Source organism: Passer domesticus, chromosome 3, assembly GCF_036417665.1.
Source record: "Passer domesticus isolate bPasDom1 chromosome 3, bPasDom1.hap1, whole genome shotgun sequence".
In the NCBI taxonomy this organism is placed as follows: Eukaryota; Metazoa; Chordata; class Aves; order Passeriformes; family Passeridae; genus Passer; species Passer domesticus.
In genome coordinates this window covers 62582141-62599109 of record NC_087476.1, presented here as the reverse complement: position 1 = coordinate 62599109, position 16969 = coordinate 62582141, and the positions used below count along the sequence as shown (strand labels likewise).

General features: G+C 43.0%; 2 protein-coding genes and 1 long non-coding RNA gene across 5 annotated transcripts in view; 2 read left to right on the top strand and 1 right to left on the bottom strand.

Moving 5' to 3' along the window:
• The first annotated feature begins 5034 nt into the window (after nucleotides 1-5034).
• On the top strand, nucleotides 5035-9376 carry GJE1 (gap junction protein epsilon 1). Its single transcript, XM_064413509.1, has 3 exons — nucleotides 5035-5855; nucleotides 6388-6570; nucleotides 6967-9376. The coding sequence occupies exons 1-3, from the start codon at nucleotides 5817-5819 to the stop codon at nucleotides 7360-7362; spliced, it is 618 nt and encodes a 205-aa protein (XP_064269579.1). The 5' UTR covers nucleotides 5035-5816; the 3' UTR covers nucleotides 7363-9376.
• On the bottom strand, nucleotides 5876-11896 carry LOC135296760 (uncharacterized). Of its 2 annotated transcripts, XR_010358764.1 has the most exons (4): nucleotides 11716-11896; nucleotides 10550-10659; nucleotides 9684-9728; nucleotides 5876-6116 (listed from the first exon to the last, which is right to left on the bottom strand). It is a non-coding gene; the product is annotated as an uncharacterized LOC135296760 (long non-coding RNA). The 2 variants fall into 2 exon arrangements; XR_010358763.1 differs by having other exon boundaries at nucleotides 9684-10659.
• Nucleotides 11897-12199: 303 nt separating this feature from the next.
• Nucleotides 12200-16969, top strand: part of VTA1 (vesicle trafficking 1) — a 39999-nt gene continuing 35229 nt past the window's right edge. Inside the window, exon 1 of one of the 2 annotated variants that reach the window (XM_064413506.1) lies at nucleotides 12200-12381. In XM_064413506.1, the coding sequence (XP_064269576.1) occupies nucleotides 12273-12381 (109 nt within the window). In that variant the 5' untranslated portion in view covers nucleotides 12200-12272. The remainder of the gene's footprint in view (nucleotides 12382-16969) is intronic. The other variant, XM_064413507.1, reaches the window with a different exon arrangement.

The window sequence follows — 16969 nt, the reverse complement described above, 5'->3', positions numbered from 1 at the left end:
GCCTCGCCCCCGCCCCAGCCCCGCGCCGCCGAGGTGGATCCTGCGGGGAAGGGAGAGGCGGATCCCGGAGCCGCCGCCGTCCCGAGGGGTCCCAGCTCCTGAGCGCGATGGGCACGACGTGGTGAGAGGGAGGGGAGAGGGAAGGCGCTCTCCCCGCCGCTGCCCACGGCAAAGCAGCCCCGGCCAGGCGCTGCCCGGCAAACCGGAGAGCTGTCCGACACGTCGGACAGAAGGCAGGATCGCCTCCGGAAACTCGTCTTTCAGCATCTTACCAAGGTGAAACCACAGTGCTTTCAAACGCAGGGTGGCAGGGAGCGAGGGGCATGAGAATAAAGAGATTTTATTCCTGACATCCATCCCATGTGGGTTGTGCATAGATTACTTACTCAAAGACATCATCTGTGTTTTAAGTTTTAAGGTTTGATTTGTGAAGCTGCATTTCACAGTGATCTCTACTATGGAAAGGGGGGCAGGTGATGTGTTCTATCCATTACTTACTCTGCAAGTGGTATAACACAGTGGAGAATGAATTTTTGTTTGCCTCTTTGAAGAGGAGAATTTGTCTCTAACGCTTCTTGATTTTCAGTGAGGTAATGTCTTTTACTTCCGAGTGTCTGCACATGTATAGGCTTTCCAAACAGCTCCATCTGTTTCCAGCAGAAGCCATGAATGTAGGTAGTCATGTACATATGCTGGAAGACAGGCAGACCTGTTGGACTGAAGTTTCCAAGATGAAATGTAAAAGTAGAATAACAGCATTGTCCAATAACATGCTCTGCAGACTGATTCCTTTATTTCTTTTTCTCAAAAGAGAAGATTCATGAGAACTAGCTTGTTCATATCACTACAGCAGTTTTCTTGAAGCTCTATGAGTTTATGACTGTTAGGTCTGTGGAGAATCTGACCACTGAAATATCAGAAGCAAACCATGTCACATGTGCATGAACTGTCCATGGCATGCTGTCTAGAGTAGGAATTAAATCAGTGATTTCTTCTTAAAGAAACTTTTACTAAGGTTATCCAGAAAAGTATTAATGTTTCTTTAAAGCTACACTTCTCTGTATCTATTAATTGATTGTTGTGACTCTTCTCACATCCCTGAATATACAAATGTGTTGAAGTTGTGTAAATTACTGATTCATATAACACTGAGTAATTTTTTTGAGCCCAACCAGTGCCAGGCCTCAGAAAGGATCAAGCTAGATACTTCACCTTTATCACTAAGCAGCTCATCAGAATGACAGAGCTCCTCTGGAGGTGATTCTTGTTACTGATCAAGTTCCTTCCACACAGTTTTAAATTCAGCTATGCTCCCTCTGAGGCAGCCTTACTGATGGTTTACATATTTATATAAATTGCTGTGACCCTCTATTTTTATGAGCATATGTGAAATGTTCTAAGATCAACAATAGTCATGTTTCTGTTAACACTCCAAATCCCGCTTTTTGATTCCCATTGGCTGGATCCAATGTAAGTCTTTGATTCTGTGAGTTTAACACTGGGAGTATGGTCCTTTTGCTAACTTGTTTGAAAATGGGTTTATATATCAACAGACAATATTATTCCCATTGGAAGAATAGTTTAAATTCAACTTGTCTTTAATATTGATTTTCTTGGGACAAGAGGAAGCTGAGTCTTTTTGCATGAATACCAACAAAAGAACCCTTTAAATTCTATTGATATGAACTTATTGCAGTTTGCATGGAGAAAAGTGAGACCCCTTGCTTTATGTTTCACAACACTACCACTTTTTTTGCTGCCTTCCAGGAGAATTTCTTCTATCTCAGTGAATTTTATCTGTCCTTTAGTTCACAGGATGGAATTCCTCAGGTTGAAGAATTAGAAACATTTTCAGTGGAAATTTATATTCCTGATTTTATCAGTACTTGATTTTATCTACTTCATGTTTTTTAGGACTCTAACAGCAAGGAACTAAGCTTTGAAGAAAGTGAGTGGCTCCAGCTCAGGGAAAACAGAAAGTCAGACAATGCTTCTCCTGCAGTATGAATATAATTCAACCAGCTATCATATTCAACCAATATTAATATAATTTCCTGCAGAGGTAAAAAGGCATGTGTGGGGAAGATCCATATGACATAAACCAGTCTGAATTCAGATCTCCACATACAAACTGTTCATCATTCTCTTTTCTAAAAAGAGTCCACCCATGCCTAGATGTTATTTCAGATTACAGCCTAGAGACAATTTCATTGTGCAGCTTTGACACAGTACTTGGCTCAAGAGTGAGGGAGAGAGTGCCACTGGTGAATCTCTCCAGTGGGAAAGAAACTGCACAGGCACAATCAGCCACCACAGATGGAGTGCAACACCATAGGGGAGAAACTACAACTACTTGGAAATGTGAGAAGGAAAACTTCTTCATCAATAATCCCCAAATGTAGGGATTTGTAATCAGTTCATGTAGGAATGAGGAACTCCACATATCTCACAAACGCCCTCTACTGAGAAGTGTGTCTGACAGGAAAAAACACTCTTCTCACTTGTTTACGCAGCTCAAAGCACTCGACAATTCAAGGGCTAATTCCAGATTTGCGCATCACAGCATGTGTAGTCCCATGAAAAGCCAAGCATATCTGCCACCAAAACTACATGCAGTAAGTAGCCTTTAAATAAGTATGTGTATTAATAATAAGTATGTGTACTTGCACATTAAATGAAAACCGGATTCAAATGGAGCCCTGGAAGTGATCATGTTTGAAGGCCTGATCATCAGTCAAATTTTTAAAAAAAACAAAGCAACGACCAAGGAACAAATACCACTTGAATTTAAACACTGAGCATTAGGAACTAAACCTTCAATAAATTTTATATTGTCACACATTACATCAGTAGATACAGCTGGAAAGTGGGCATGCATTGTAGCAGAGAGTGACTTCTTCCAGGCAGTCAAAAGTACAATAACCTAAAGTAATTCACTGTTTTTTTCTTGTTATTTCAATAGAAGCTTTCTTATTTTGATGGAGGGAACTCTGCAAACCAAAATGGAAATTCAGGTGCTTCCAGCACTAGACAAAGCTGGAAAGCTAGCAGCTTTCTCCAATATTCGTGCAAGTTCTCTTTTGGGAAACAAAAACTTATCTTATTGATATCAATTCAATTTTTTTGTACCATTTTCATGGTGCTGATTTTATTTATGGCACGAGGGTAACAGGTGCCATTACCTTTAACCACATTAATAAAGGAATGAATTGGGTGCTTAACATTAAACATGCAGGTCATCCCTCTAAGCACAACTGTAGCTTTATGCATGCATTTGCATTCCATTTGTTTTACTGTATTCATTCAGTAGGACTTCAACTCATTAAAAGGTTAAAGAGCACACCACTGAGCTGCAAACTGGAGTCAAGATCCAGGCTTCAGGCTCACTTAGAAACAAATGTGATATCAACATCTTCCATCCCATTTGTCCATGATAGACAACTAACAGACAACTGCTCCTACAGATTCAAAACAAATAATGATTTTCTGTCAAGGAAGTCTCAAGAAATGGCTTGAGTTCCCTCTGCACTCAAAAGGACTGCACAATGCCAGCTTACTCTACTTCCATCTCAAGTTATCTTCCTAATGCGATGTTAAGAAGCACATTATTGAACACACATGACAAAAGAAAAACATTGCTATTAGTTCCTCCTAGTGCGAAGATAATGGGATTCCTGTGCTTGAGCTCACATGACATTGGAGCCATTTCAAAGAAAGTGACAATTTTATTGTGGGCCCATTCATCACACTCAGTGGGGTTTTACTGCAGACACCCATGGGGTTTGTATTGGGTTTATCTGACAGCCTCTCCAGAATTAATTTGTTTTTTTATTTCAGTGCAGCTGTATTCCTTATGTGTTCCTAGAAAAAAATCAGAGCATTGCCAGCTAAGTCTTCTTTTAGTATCTTTATCACATGACAGAGATTCAAGTTTCTATATTGTTACTGAGGTTGATTGTGGATTGTCTTGTATCCACATCCAGTCAGGTAAGTAATTATGTGATTCTCACCGAAAAATAAAAAGATACAAAGCAGCATTTGTAGAGAGCAGACTTTTACCTAAAATGTGTTCTGAAACATTGTTTCTATTTATAGTGGAATCAAATTCTGATCAAACTTTATGGGTTCATGTTCATCAATTAATGTGCAAATAATCACTACTCTACCAAGCATGAAAAAAAGCTTTGAAAGATCTATCTCCATTTAGAAACTAGAAGTTGTTGAGTTTTTCTATTGTGTTTTTAAACATTTCTATTTAAAGAGATCCTAATAAATACAAATACAACTACTTTTTGAGGTACATTCAACAGCAGATTTTCAATAGGCAATTCACATTTTAAAATAATTAAATTATTGAAATATTACTGATATTAAACATGCTGAACTAATTTAGTCATTTCATAGTATTGTGGGAGCACTAGAATTGCATTTGGATGATAATTAAGTTCCATATGTGTTGAAAAACAATTCACTGTGACCAAAATCTGCGTTTTGGTGAAGGTCAGTCACCATGCTGAGAACCACAGTGCTTTATTGCAGATCACACACCACTAAGAGACATTACTGCTTTTAGTTCATTTGACATACACAAACCTCAGCATTGTCTCTACGCAGCAGAGCAGCAGATTGCACTAAAAACGTTTGGAAACCCAGTCTGAGTTCTATCGATACAGCGCCTTTTACAGTACTCCAGGACACAGACATTTAATTAACTGCCTGAACTAGGAGCTGAAGTAAAATAACATGCACTTATTGGAGCACTTTTCACCTTTTTTGTAATATACTTTAGTAGATGCAGGGCAGGTTCCCTTCCCAAAGGGCGTTCTGATATCTTACAGCAGTTAATTCAACCATGTCATTAACAAAGTCATTGAGACATTTAGAGACACAAAAGCTAAATCCATACATAAAATAAACACCGATTCCCATCAGTTCCCTTCTTCTGCCAATGTTTCCATGCCTATGAGCATACATGACAGAGGGAACAATGCTTTTTGATACATCAGCTTGAAGTCATGCTGCATCCAAGGGAGGCTCTCTTTTGAGTTTAGAGGCAAAAGAGTAACTGCCCCTCTCTGGATTTGGTGACTTGATTTCACTTTCCTGTTCACGCCAAATAATACTGCATACCACTCAGTCAATGACAAATTAGCATTTCCCCTTTACTGGTTTCCTATCTCCATCCTTCCACCCTCCATCTTCCCAAAGAACTCCCACAGGGTTCAGACTACTGAGTTGAAGTACTTCCTTGCGGCAGTTTACCAGCAGGAGTGTCTGGCTCATGCACGGGCTCGCATGCACAACTCTTCTGGACCTGCTTCAACTTCACATACTGAGTACGCTGGCAAATTATTAGTAGCAATTATTGCCATTAAGTTATTTGTAGCAATTTTGAAGCGCATTATATTATTTGTTTTCATTCAATTTCTGTTTCTTTGAATTCAGAATCGTGGGTCTACAGCTTCCAAGTCCCGCAGCATCCTTTTTTACTGGACTTAGTTACAAAGTTGATAAACTCTAGCTCTTCCGGCTGGCGGTCCGGGGCCGGGCGGGGTGATGGTCGGTGCAGCGGTACCGCGGGGCGGCGGTGGCAGGCCGGCGGGGCAGGGGCAGGGGCCGGGGCCGGTGTTAGCGGGGCGGCAGCGCTGCTGACGGTGCTGCCCGGGGATTATCGGCGGGCGCCGGCCGGCCCCGCTTTTGCCGCGCCCGCTGCCGGCCCGAGCGCGGGGCCCGCGGGGGACAAAGGGCGGAGCGAGCCGGGGCCGGGGCCGGGGTCGGGGCTGGGGCCAGGCCCACACAGGGCACCTTCCCCAGCCATGTCCCCCAACTACATCCGGAGCTTCTCGGAGGGATGTGTGAGTACGCGGGGCGCGCCCCGGCCCCACCCGGGGGCCGCCCGGGCACGGCGGGGCAGGCGGCCGGAGCGGGGCGACAATTGCCCCTCTGGGGAAGCTGAACTTTGATTTGCGGGAATAAGTGTGGTTCTAAGCATGGTTAGGTTTGATGGTGGCACGGCGGGTCGTGCTTTGCCGTCACCTGACATCATGTGAATGAATCAGTAGAACAGCAAAACGAATAGACTTTGGGTCGAAGCGCTCAGCTCCGTCTGGCGCCTTCTGCAGCAGCAGAATACAGATAAAGGCAGTGAAACAAATGAACTGGCAAGTGCTAGACAAATTAACGTTTATATAAAGTCAGTAGGAACAATAAAGTGTTGTAAGAACATTATTTTGTTAGAGAGCTACTGCACCCTTCATAGGCAAACTGGCTCTTTAAAACAAGTAGAATAAAATAAATATTCTGGATAATGAAAAAAAGCAAGTAGACCTCCAACAATAACACTGTTCATTTTTGTTTTTTATGTTGAATGAACCCTTTGACTTGCAGCTCAGGCCGCCAACAGTAATTGGACAATTCCACACTCTTTTTTTTGGCTCAATTCGAATGTTTTTCCTTGGTGTTTTGGGCTTTGCTGTTTATGGAAATGAGGCCTTGCATTTCAGCTGCGACCCAGACAAGAGAGAGGTTAATCTTTTCTGTTACAACCAGTTCAGACCTATAACTCCTCAGGTAATTATCTTTTCCTGTTATTTTTTTCATGGTAAAGATCCAATGTAAAGCAAGTAAACTGCAAAAATTAAAGCATGATTGTTCCATATAAGTACTAACTGATTAGGCTAATTATCACTAGCTTTTTTCATTAATATTTTCTTTTTAATATCCCTTTAGCTATGGCTAAATATGGAGCTATGTTTTCTGTCCTTCAAAATAATACTCATGTTTCAGAACCAAACTAAACTTTTCAAATCAAAACATAACTGCTTTTTACCTTTATTGTCATCTAAGCTTTTATACATTTGATAAATATTTAAAAACAGACTTGCAAAATGTTCCAATGTGCATGTGCTTTAGCTGTTCCAAAGCAGTTGTAAATGATCTGACAGGTACATTTCTGCTATATTTTAGGTATTCTGGGCATTACAGCTGGTGATTGTACTGGTACCTGGAGCCTTTTTTCACCTTTATGCTGCTTGTAAGAGCATCAAACAGGAAGATATTCTCCAAAAGTCATCCTACACCGGTTTTTATATCTTCTCTGTTTTCTTAAGGATTGTCCTTGAAGTTGTGGCTTTTTGGCTTCAGATTCAGCTCTTTGGTTTCAAAGTGAACGCAGTCTACATGTGTGATGTGGGAGCACTTGATAAAAAGTTTAACATTACTCGGTGCATGGTGCCAGAACACTTTGAAAAGACAATCTTTCTTATTGCAATGTACACGTTTACTGTGATTACAGTGATCTTGTGTGTTGCTGAAATTTTTGAGATCTCATGTAGAAGGCTAGGTTTCTTAAAACCTCAGTGATGTCAACTTGCACTCATTTACTGCTCTGTCCACCTGCAGCTTTGTAATAATGGTTTCAAACCACAGCAGGAAAACATCTCCTGCCTGCTATGCAGTGCTGCAGAAAAGAACCACACTCATGGTTACTGAGGCAGAATAGTCACTTGACATAAACTCCTCATCTAAAAACTTGCACACTATGAGAGTAATCTTTGTTTCCATGTCAAGGTCAAAGGCACTAAGATCTCCAAGAGCAATATACTTTCATGACCTGCCACCTATGATAGTTCTGCCTCCAGAGGAGTGTCTGTGTGTGAGGAGATGGTTATTTATAAACACATTTCTATTCACAGCTTTTCTGAACACATGCCATCTGAGCTAATAAGGCCATTGCGCTTCTAGGAAAAATTATTGCAAATTTTTTACATGTTCTTATGGCTTGAGAACTGAACAGTAATAGTGGATACTCTCTGGGTACCAGAAAGCATTCAAGCATCTTCCCAAGAAGTGCCACTGAGATGCAATCTGCAACTCAGCCCCCAAGGGCAGAGACTCCTGGTTAGGCTGTGGTGACAACATATCCATGGATACCAGTTTAGCCTGCACAGGCTCAGCTACTGTCACCTGCTGGCTCAGAATCTCCTTTTAAAAGTGGAAGGTATTCTTTGTGTTGATTGCAATGCCTAATTATGTTTTGGCTTACCATGTAGAAGATTTTTAGCAATTTAGTATGATCACATTTTGAACGAGGAAAAGGGCTTTTAACAATTTAACATAAGCGGCTTCAAAGTGTCAAAATAAAATCTTGAAGAAAAGCCTTTCCTAGGCCCAATTATGATTTGATTTCAATGTATTTTGCTTGTGTGTGACTGCCAAATTGGGCCCACAGAATTTTCTGCTGTTTGTGTCACACCTAACTTTTTCTTGCTCTGACTAAAGCTGTTAGAATAACACTGAAAAAAGAACTCTGCATATTAAAATTATTCTACGCAGTAAGTATATTGGGTTAGGTTAGGTCTTAAACTTTTTATAGGCATCAGATGTTTTTGTGTGCAACAGCTTCTTCTTAAGGTCTAATAAACATACTAAATATAGAAGTGATTTCCTTGTGCTGAAGTGAGATAAAGAAAAGAAAACAGATTTCAGAATCAGAAAGAAAGGAGGAGGTATTTTCCTGTATAAAATATTTACAAATAGCTATAATAACAATCAACCATTTTCCATCTGTTTTTCAAACATAAAAAACTGAGATCCTGATAACAGAATCTGGGTAATTCCAGAAATATTTAGAAAATTCTGGAAAAATTCTCACCAACTGTTTTACCACCAAGTGTTAGTTAAGTAGCCCAAAACACAGTTGAATTATCACAGTCTTGTAATTCTCACCCACAAAAGTAAACCTGCCAAATAAATGGAATAGCAAGTTTTAGGTATCTTGGATTTGATTAAATCTGTGGCCTTTAAAACAAAGTGGGCTACAACTAGATGTGTGGTTTTTTGATATGCTGATCAAGAACAAAACTATGTATTTCAATACATTTGCTATATTAAAACATTAATATTATTTTTTCCCTATGGAAATAAGTTATATGTTTTCTTAAATGTCCAGTCAAAGCTATCAGATTTATGCAATATTAAACTAGTTATGTGATATTTGCAAGCATTGCAAGTGAAATAAAAATCACTGTGCTAACTTGGTGTTTGCATAATAAGCCATGTTCTTTGGTTGATACATGTCTAATTTTTCACTGTATATGTCAATGTCCATCTGGAATTATTCTTTCCAATTGAAACTTGTAATCTCAGGTAAAAAATATTTAGAAAAACATACAGTATATAGAACTACTAAGAAAAAGAATTTATTTTCATGTGCTAGGTACAGTTGTTACCAATGGTACACTCGGAATCCCACTTCATCAGTTATTTGTGTAATAATAAAATAACTTAATCACAAACTTGTCAGTATTTTCCCTGGTGCTCAATATGTCATTGCTTGTCATTCTCCTGTAAATTTCCAAACACTTCAGAAGGGTCAGAAGAGTGCCAAAACCCCCAAGCCCTCAAGAGTTGTTTATGTTCTTGTTACCATCAAGAGCCTTGAAGAACAAGTACTGGTATGGGACTGTCTGAGGATCCCTAGAGAGAGCTGGATTACTCACCACCATGGCCCTTCTCTTTGTGGTCACAGTTTTGGAACATATTAAAATTTTCCCTTCTTCCAAATCAGATACACCGTTTTTTTTGTTTTTTGTGGTTTTTTTTTTCCCCCTGCATTTCCTGTGGAATGAAAATTGTCAAATTCCTCAGTTTTTCATTTAAAAAAAAAAAAAGTGCATTATTACCTTTTAGTGCAAATGTTTTTCTGTGCCTCATTCTGCCATTCATTTCTGGAACACATTGATGGAGATATTATGTCCATGTAAAGAAATCATTTCCCCATGGATGTCAACACTTCTCATTCCTATATTTGCCATTTGTTTTCCTGGCACTCATTGTATTCTCAAGTGTCTATAAACTTTTCTTTTGCTTAGTCTTCCAAACTCCCACTACTTTCATCCTCATTTACATTGTTTTCTGTCAGCTTCCTTCCACCCTTACTCCCTCTGAGACTGATATGCCTTCATGCAGTTCTCAGTGTTGAGCTGATTTTTGCTCAAAGGCTTAGCAAGTATTTGAGATGCTCATGAAGGCTTTTTGTTGTTGTTGTTTTTGCCATTAAGAAAGGAATTTATAATACAGTTGGGGATTCTTTGATTCAATTCTATTTCTTTACACAGTGAACATGAAGTCCTGTCTCCCAGAACACTGAGGAAGCATTTTTGTTGCTTACATCAGGTTCACACTGTAAGTGCTTTGACTTTTTTATTGTTTTCCACCATACTCTAGCCACCTAATTTTCACAGATAGCACTCAAAGCAATCCCCAGCTCATGTGTTTGTAGTCAGTTTTGTCTCTAGTCAAACATCATGACTATTTCAGTTCTCACTTAACAGAGAGCTGTAACTGTGACGTGATTGCATTTACATCAAAGGTATAGCTGCTCTGGGCCAGCCAGCTTCTAGTACAGCCCCACAGCATCCCAGTCCTGTAACCATTCCTCGTTCTCTTCCTTTCATGGATTCCTCTCTTCTGTTCAGACATCATTTCCCTTCTGCTCCCTTTCTGGCACACTCCCATGCCAGCAATGAGACAACGCAAGCTCTCCTACCCTGTGCGTCCCTGCAGCATGCACCCTTCTTTATGCCCTGGAGCACTGACATCGTCTTCCTTTGCAAACAGACGCTTTGAGCTCAAGAAGAGGTTTGGCAAAAGGGCTACCTAAAATAAATGTAAAAATAATTTTAACTATACCATCAGAAAGAGGTAATAGAAACTAAATTTATATTGCAATAACTTGTGAGATCCATTTGAAACCATTTTGCTTCAACAGTTCACTTTTCTTGTGCTGTTCTTATCCCCTCTTCACAAAACCAGAAATCCCTGGAGGTTCCTCTGAGAAAAAGTTATCTGGGAAGTGGTAATCCTAGGAGACAGGAGATGCATGTTCCAGGGCTGACAGACTTTCTGATATCCACCAGGAAGCAGCCCAGTCCTATTAGCCAGGCTATGGTAATATTACAAAATGTGGAGTATGTTAAATTTTCTTATGAAAGGATTTTTTTTGGATGTTTAATCTTCAAATACTTTCAAACTTAATCTACAACAAGGAAGATTTAATCTGTGAAAACAGAGAGCAGCTAACAAGCAAGCTCTAACTGATGTCCAAAAACAAACCACTTGGTAGTAGAATTGCCTTGTTTACCAGATTTGCATTCTTTGCCAGGTTTAGAGCTTGACATTTTTCATCTATCTCAGACTCTGGGGGAGGTTAACAAAGCTTGGGAAGAAGGATGCCCACTGGTAGTTGACACAGGGAATGCAGAGGTTACAGGCCACAGGGCCATTTGGCAGAACTCACAAAATAAGGAAGAAAACTAGTATGTTCCTTACAATAAGGCCACTCAGCTACTGCGCTGCAATCAGCTCCGACTGGGTAAAAGGCAGTTCTGGCAGGGGGAAATCCTGACCACCAGCTCATGGACCAGTGACCCAAGAAACCCAGCGACTCAAACGAGAAATACTAAATACGCTCACTAATTAGCAGAAGAAGCAAGAGAATCAACTAACAGAATACAAAAAACTAACTAATAAGAGAACTACTGTTCTCTTATTAAAAACAAAACAGCCTTCATTTGCTAAAATGTATAAATAGTAAAGTGCCGATAGTTGGGGTGCTTGATTTATGGAATACCCCCAAAACACCTAGGCTGGCACAACTCTGAAATTAATAATCAATACCTCTATTGAATGTGTATTTATTGGCTGGTGGCATACCAGGTAACTAATCAGATTTTTGCAGACAACAGTTTTTGGGGATGAAGGGCAGAGGCCCAGAAGTGGAGGCACAGTTCAGCCCCCAAGGGCCTCATGGACCTTGGCGCAGCCCCAGGAGAAGCTCCAGTCTGAGAAGGGATTTTACTTGCAGGTGCACCTGCACAGGCCAGGCCTGCCCAGCTCTCCGGGCTGGCCTGCCAAAGGAAGGGAGGCAGCAGGGACCGGGAGGGCGGCACTGCCCAGCCCTGGGCGGCCGGGGCCAGGCTGCAGCGGTGGGAGCAGCCCCGACCGCCCCAAGTCTCCAGCCCTTCCTCGCGGCTGCTGTGGGACGCGTTTCCAGCACAAAGGGGCCACGCAGGTGGCGTTTGACACTGTACGTCCCCACAGACGGACAGACGGATGGATGCACGGACGGACGGACAGGCGCCTCCCGGCCAGCAGAGGGCGCTCCCCGCGCCCCGCCGCCCGCCCACGGCGCCCGAGCCGGAAGCGGAAGCGGCGCGCGCCAGCCCCGGGAGCGAGACCCGCGCGCCGCCGCCGCCTCCGCCGCCCGCGCCATGGCGGCCCCGGCGCTGCCGCCGCTGCCGCCGCAGCTCAAGAGCATCCAGCACCATCTGCGGACCGCGCAGGAGCTGGACAAGCGCGAGCCCGTGGTGGCGTACTACTGTGAGTGAGGCGGCGGCCGCGGCGCCGTCCCGCCGGGCCCGGCCGGGCCGCCGCTGCAGCGGGCGGAGCGCTGCTCCGTGGGGTGCGCGGGGGCGCGGGAAGCCCCTCCTCGGGGCGGTGCGGGGTGGTCGCGGCGGCCCCAGCCCCACCTTGCGGAGTGCCGCCTCTCGGCGGTCGGAGTGCTGGCACCGTGTAAAGCGGTCCTGACGGGACGGTCCTGATCAGAACGGCAAAAAGTAACATCCATGAAGTGATTCAGAGTTTTTGTCCTGTGCAACCCTGAAAGTGTATTTTGAGTTTTAAAATCTTTAGTGCTGACAGAAGCTGTCATTTTCTCCTCTGTGGGGCTTTGTCACTTTCCCGGAGTTCCCGGAGGGAGTGGTTTGCTCTTTTTCTGCTTCTTTGGCTGAATTGAGCACAGTAAAACCCTACTGTAAAGCTTGCAAATTAATATGTAAATTTTTCAAGCTGATGTGGCTTCTAAGCTAATGGTTGTCAGCATGGACTATGAGCCTTTTTTAAAGACTTTGAATAGTGAATTAAGAAATACAAGATTGCTGTTAGTCTTAAATTCCTGTTACAGTTAAGGGACACTGGTAAAAGGCCTAAGATAAGCAGATTGCCAGAAATGTATGTTTATGTTGTTGACAACCCACCCTTAAAGGGAAGGTCATCACAGCATTGGTATTTTTGTTGAGATATTCGGTCATTTGAGGGGTTTACTTGGCTTGTCTTCAAGAATAATGAAATAAAAAACAGATGTAGACCTAACTGGTAGTTTTTTTTCATTAGGTGATCTTAATTTGGAAGAATTAAATAGTGAAATTCAGGTTTCAGATAGCTCTGAAAAAGCTATCTGAAGAGTGACAGAAGAATAATTTTATTTTTTCTGTGTTACACAGGAATGGTGTGCTAAACTGCAACCAGGAAGGTGAGATAGTCACATATTAGAGCACTGGATGTTCTCATTAGTACTAGCTCTTTATTTACTGGAAAAACACAGGACAAGTGACACTGTGTGGCAGGAAGCACCAGCTAGGTCAGGTTGCACTTAGGGGTTTTTTGTTTGTTTTTCTTTCTTTGGATTTTTCTGTCAGATGTAGCACACTGTCTGGCTATACAAAAAAAAAGACATGCATTGGTGTAGGTGAAAAAATACAAGTCTGTTTCAAACCAGAAATGTTTTTAGTGTACAATCTCTACTTTTCTTTGTCTTTTGCAAACTTATGTCTTCATGTAGAGGAAAAAACCTATGTTGGATAATTACCATTTTCTGTAAAGTCGTTTGCCTTGTCTGTCCTAAGCAGTCTGAAAGTTTTTGTTTTTTCATCTGAGGACTTCAACAAATCTGTTTCATTACTGAATATAGCAAAGACTGTATTCTAGACGTATCTGTTTCATTACAGTATTATATAAAGTAAAAAGCACTGACACTTCTTTTTTAAGTTAGATCTTGCTCAGATCCTTTATTTTTTTAAATGCACAAAGGAGAAGAATGTGTTTTCACCAGTGTTCCACTGATGACACACACTTCCTCCCATGGTGGGTGCGTTTGGATTGAAGAAAATGCAGTACTCGTGCCCCATAGTTGTTTGTTTTTTCTTCATTTAGTTCTGGCATTGAAGCAAAAGTAAGGTTTATGAAACATTAATTTTTAACATCACGGGTTTGGCATAATTACATGGAATCCCAAAGTATTAATTATTAATATTGCTACTGTCAAAAAAATGTACTGTATATTTACTTCTAGCATGCTATGAATAGTAAAAGCTTTACTAAAAGGATAGATTTTTAGAAGTGTAGAACAGGGGTTACAAAAAGATTTCAGGATTCCTTTCAGATAATGTTTTGAAAGCAATGTGGATTTATGTAGGGTTAAAGCAATGCATCTCATTAGATGCTTCAGTGAAAAAAGTGACCATCTCTTTGTGGAGCCTTTGAAATGGGTTTCAGCAGAGCTCTATTCATTTCATATAATTTTATATTGTGGAAGGAATACAGTGAGGAAAGCTCTGTGTGTGCTAGATTGTGTGTGGTTCTCTGTGCTGGCACATCCCCACCAGCCTCATCTGCAGGCACATGCCTGGCACCCTGCATGTCCCAGGGGCAGGAGCTGCTGTGCCTGGCACCCTGCATGTCCCAGGGGCAGGAGCTGCTGTGCCTGGCACCCTGCATGTCCCAGCACCAGGAGCTGCTGTGCCTGGCACCCTGCATGTCCCAGCACCAGGAGCTGCTGTGCCTGGCACCCTGCATGTCCCAGCACCAGGAGCTGCTGTGCCTGGCACCCTGCATGTCCCAGGGGCAGGAGCTGCTGTGCCTGGCACCCTGCATGTCCCAGGGGCAGGAGCTGCTGTGCCTGGCACCCTGCATGTCCCAGCACCAGGAGCTGCTGTGTCTGGCACCCTGCATGTCCCAGCACCAGGAGCTGCTGTGTCTGGCACCCTGCATGTCCCAGCACCAGGAGCTGCTGTGCCTGGCACCCTGCATGTCCCAGCACCAGGAGCTGCTGTGCCTGGCACCCTGCATGTCCCAGGGGCAGGAGCTGCTGTGCCTGGCACCCTGCATGTCCCAGGGGCAGGAGCTGCTGTGCCTGGCACCCTGCATGTCCCAGCACCAGGAGCTGCTGTGCCTGGCACCCTGCATGTCCCAGCACCAGGAGCTGCTGTGCCTGGCACCCTGCATGTCCCAGCACCAGGAGCTGCTGTGCCTGGCACCCTGCATGTCCCAGGGGCAGGAGCTGCTGTGCCTGGCACCCTGCATGTCCCAGGGGCAGGAGCTGCTGTGCCTGGCACCCTGCATGTCCCAGCACCAGGAGCTGCTGTGTCTGGCACCCTGCATGTCCCAGCACCAGGAGCTGCTGTGTCTGGCACCCTGCATGTCCCAGCACCAGGAGCTGCTGTGCCTGGCACCCTGCATGTCCCAGCACCAGGAGCTGCTGTGCCTGGCACCCTGCATGTCCCAGGGGCAGGAGCTGCTGTGCCTGGCACCCTGCATGTCCCAGGAGCAGGAGCTGCTGTGCCTGGCACCCTGCATGTCCCAGGGGCAGGAGCTGCTGTGCCTGGCACCCTGCACGTCCCAGGGGCAGGAGCTGCTGTGCCTGGCACCCTGCATGTCCCAGCACCAGGAGCTGCTGTGTCTGGCACCCTGCATGTCCCAGGGGCAGGGGCTGCCATGCCTGGCACTCTGCATGTCCCAGCACCAGGAGCTGCTGTGCCTGGCACCCTGCATGTTCCAGGGGCAGGAGCTGCTGTGTCTGGCACCCTGCATGTCTCAGCACCAGGGGCTGGTGAGGCACAGCAGAGTGCACCCTGTGTTGTTGAAAGGCCGTGTTCCATCCCAAAGCTGCTTATGCAGCCACTCTGTGTAGGGCATCACAGGTTAGCTGGTGGATGGAACTATCAGTCTCAACAGTGATGTGTTTATAGCTTTGGAATGTTGCCATGAGTGGGTCATACCCAGAAAAAAACTACAGTCACAATATCATTAATGTTGCCATGGCACAGCAATTTGCAGTACGGGCATATGTATGCTAGGTTTTGATTTATATTAATTTTAGTTAAATTGCACTTTTATATATGTAATAATAAGAGCTGTGACACAATTTAATTTGAGGATTGGTAGCAAGTGAACTCTGGCAAGATGTTTTTGCAACATAAAATACTGCTTTCTCTAGCTTAGCAATAAAATTTTCAGAGAACTACTTACTGCTCTTGTTAATGTTTTTGTGTCTCATCGTAGGTTCTGTAGGTGCACTCTTAAAGCTGGAAATTGATGTGACAACTACATAATCTATTTGTCTTTTTTTTTTTTCTCTTGTGTTGTAGTGCATTTTGAGCATTAAGCTAGCATAAATCAGTTATGCCACCTAAAAAAAATGGTGTATTCCTTCTATGGCTTCTCATTCCCAACCCTGGACTGCTTTAGAAGCAAATGTTGATGGAATTGTGTGAGGAAAGACAATAATAAGCTATTTTTCAGCCAGGCCAATTCACTGCGGCTTAAACAGCTGTGTTCCCACACAGACAAAGAAAAGGAACAAGACACAGTGGCTGGGGGCAAAGGCAGGACTCCTGCTTTTTTGGTATTGCTGGCACATGTTGATTTACAGAAACTGTAATTTAATTAACATTAATCTGGTTTACACAATATAAATAGCTACAGCGGGGATTATTTGTCTTTTTCAACTGCCACATAATTTTCCACATGAAAAGTAAAATGTTGAACATTGATGTTCTTGTACACTCTAACACAACACTTCTTGTTGTGGTACTTCCACATTGCAAAAATTTAAAAACGGGTTTGTTGCTGGTAATACTGTGTAATCCTTACAAAACCTTCATTCTTAACCTCTTTTTTAGGTATTCAGATTCAAAGCAGAATATGATCAGTACCTTTATATGTTGTGTGTATACTGTTACCTTTTTAGCCCTATCTGTTGTTAGTATATGGATGTAATTGATTGAAGTAATTAAAATATCTTTTCCTGACAATGTGCACCATAAATTCACATGGTTGTAACATTTCTTTTACCCAGAACACAGGCTGTCGAGAAATAAAGAAGCCAGGTTTAATTTTTGTGAATTTTTTT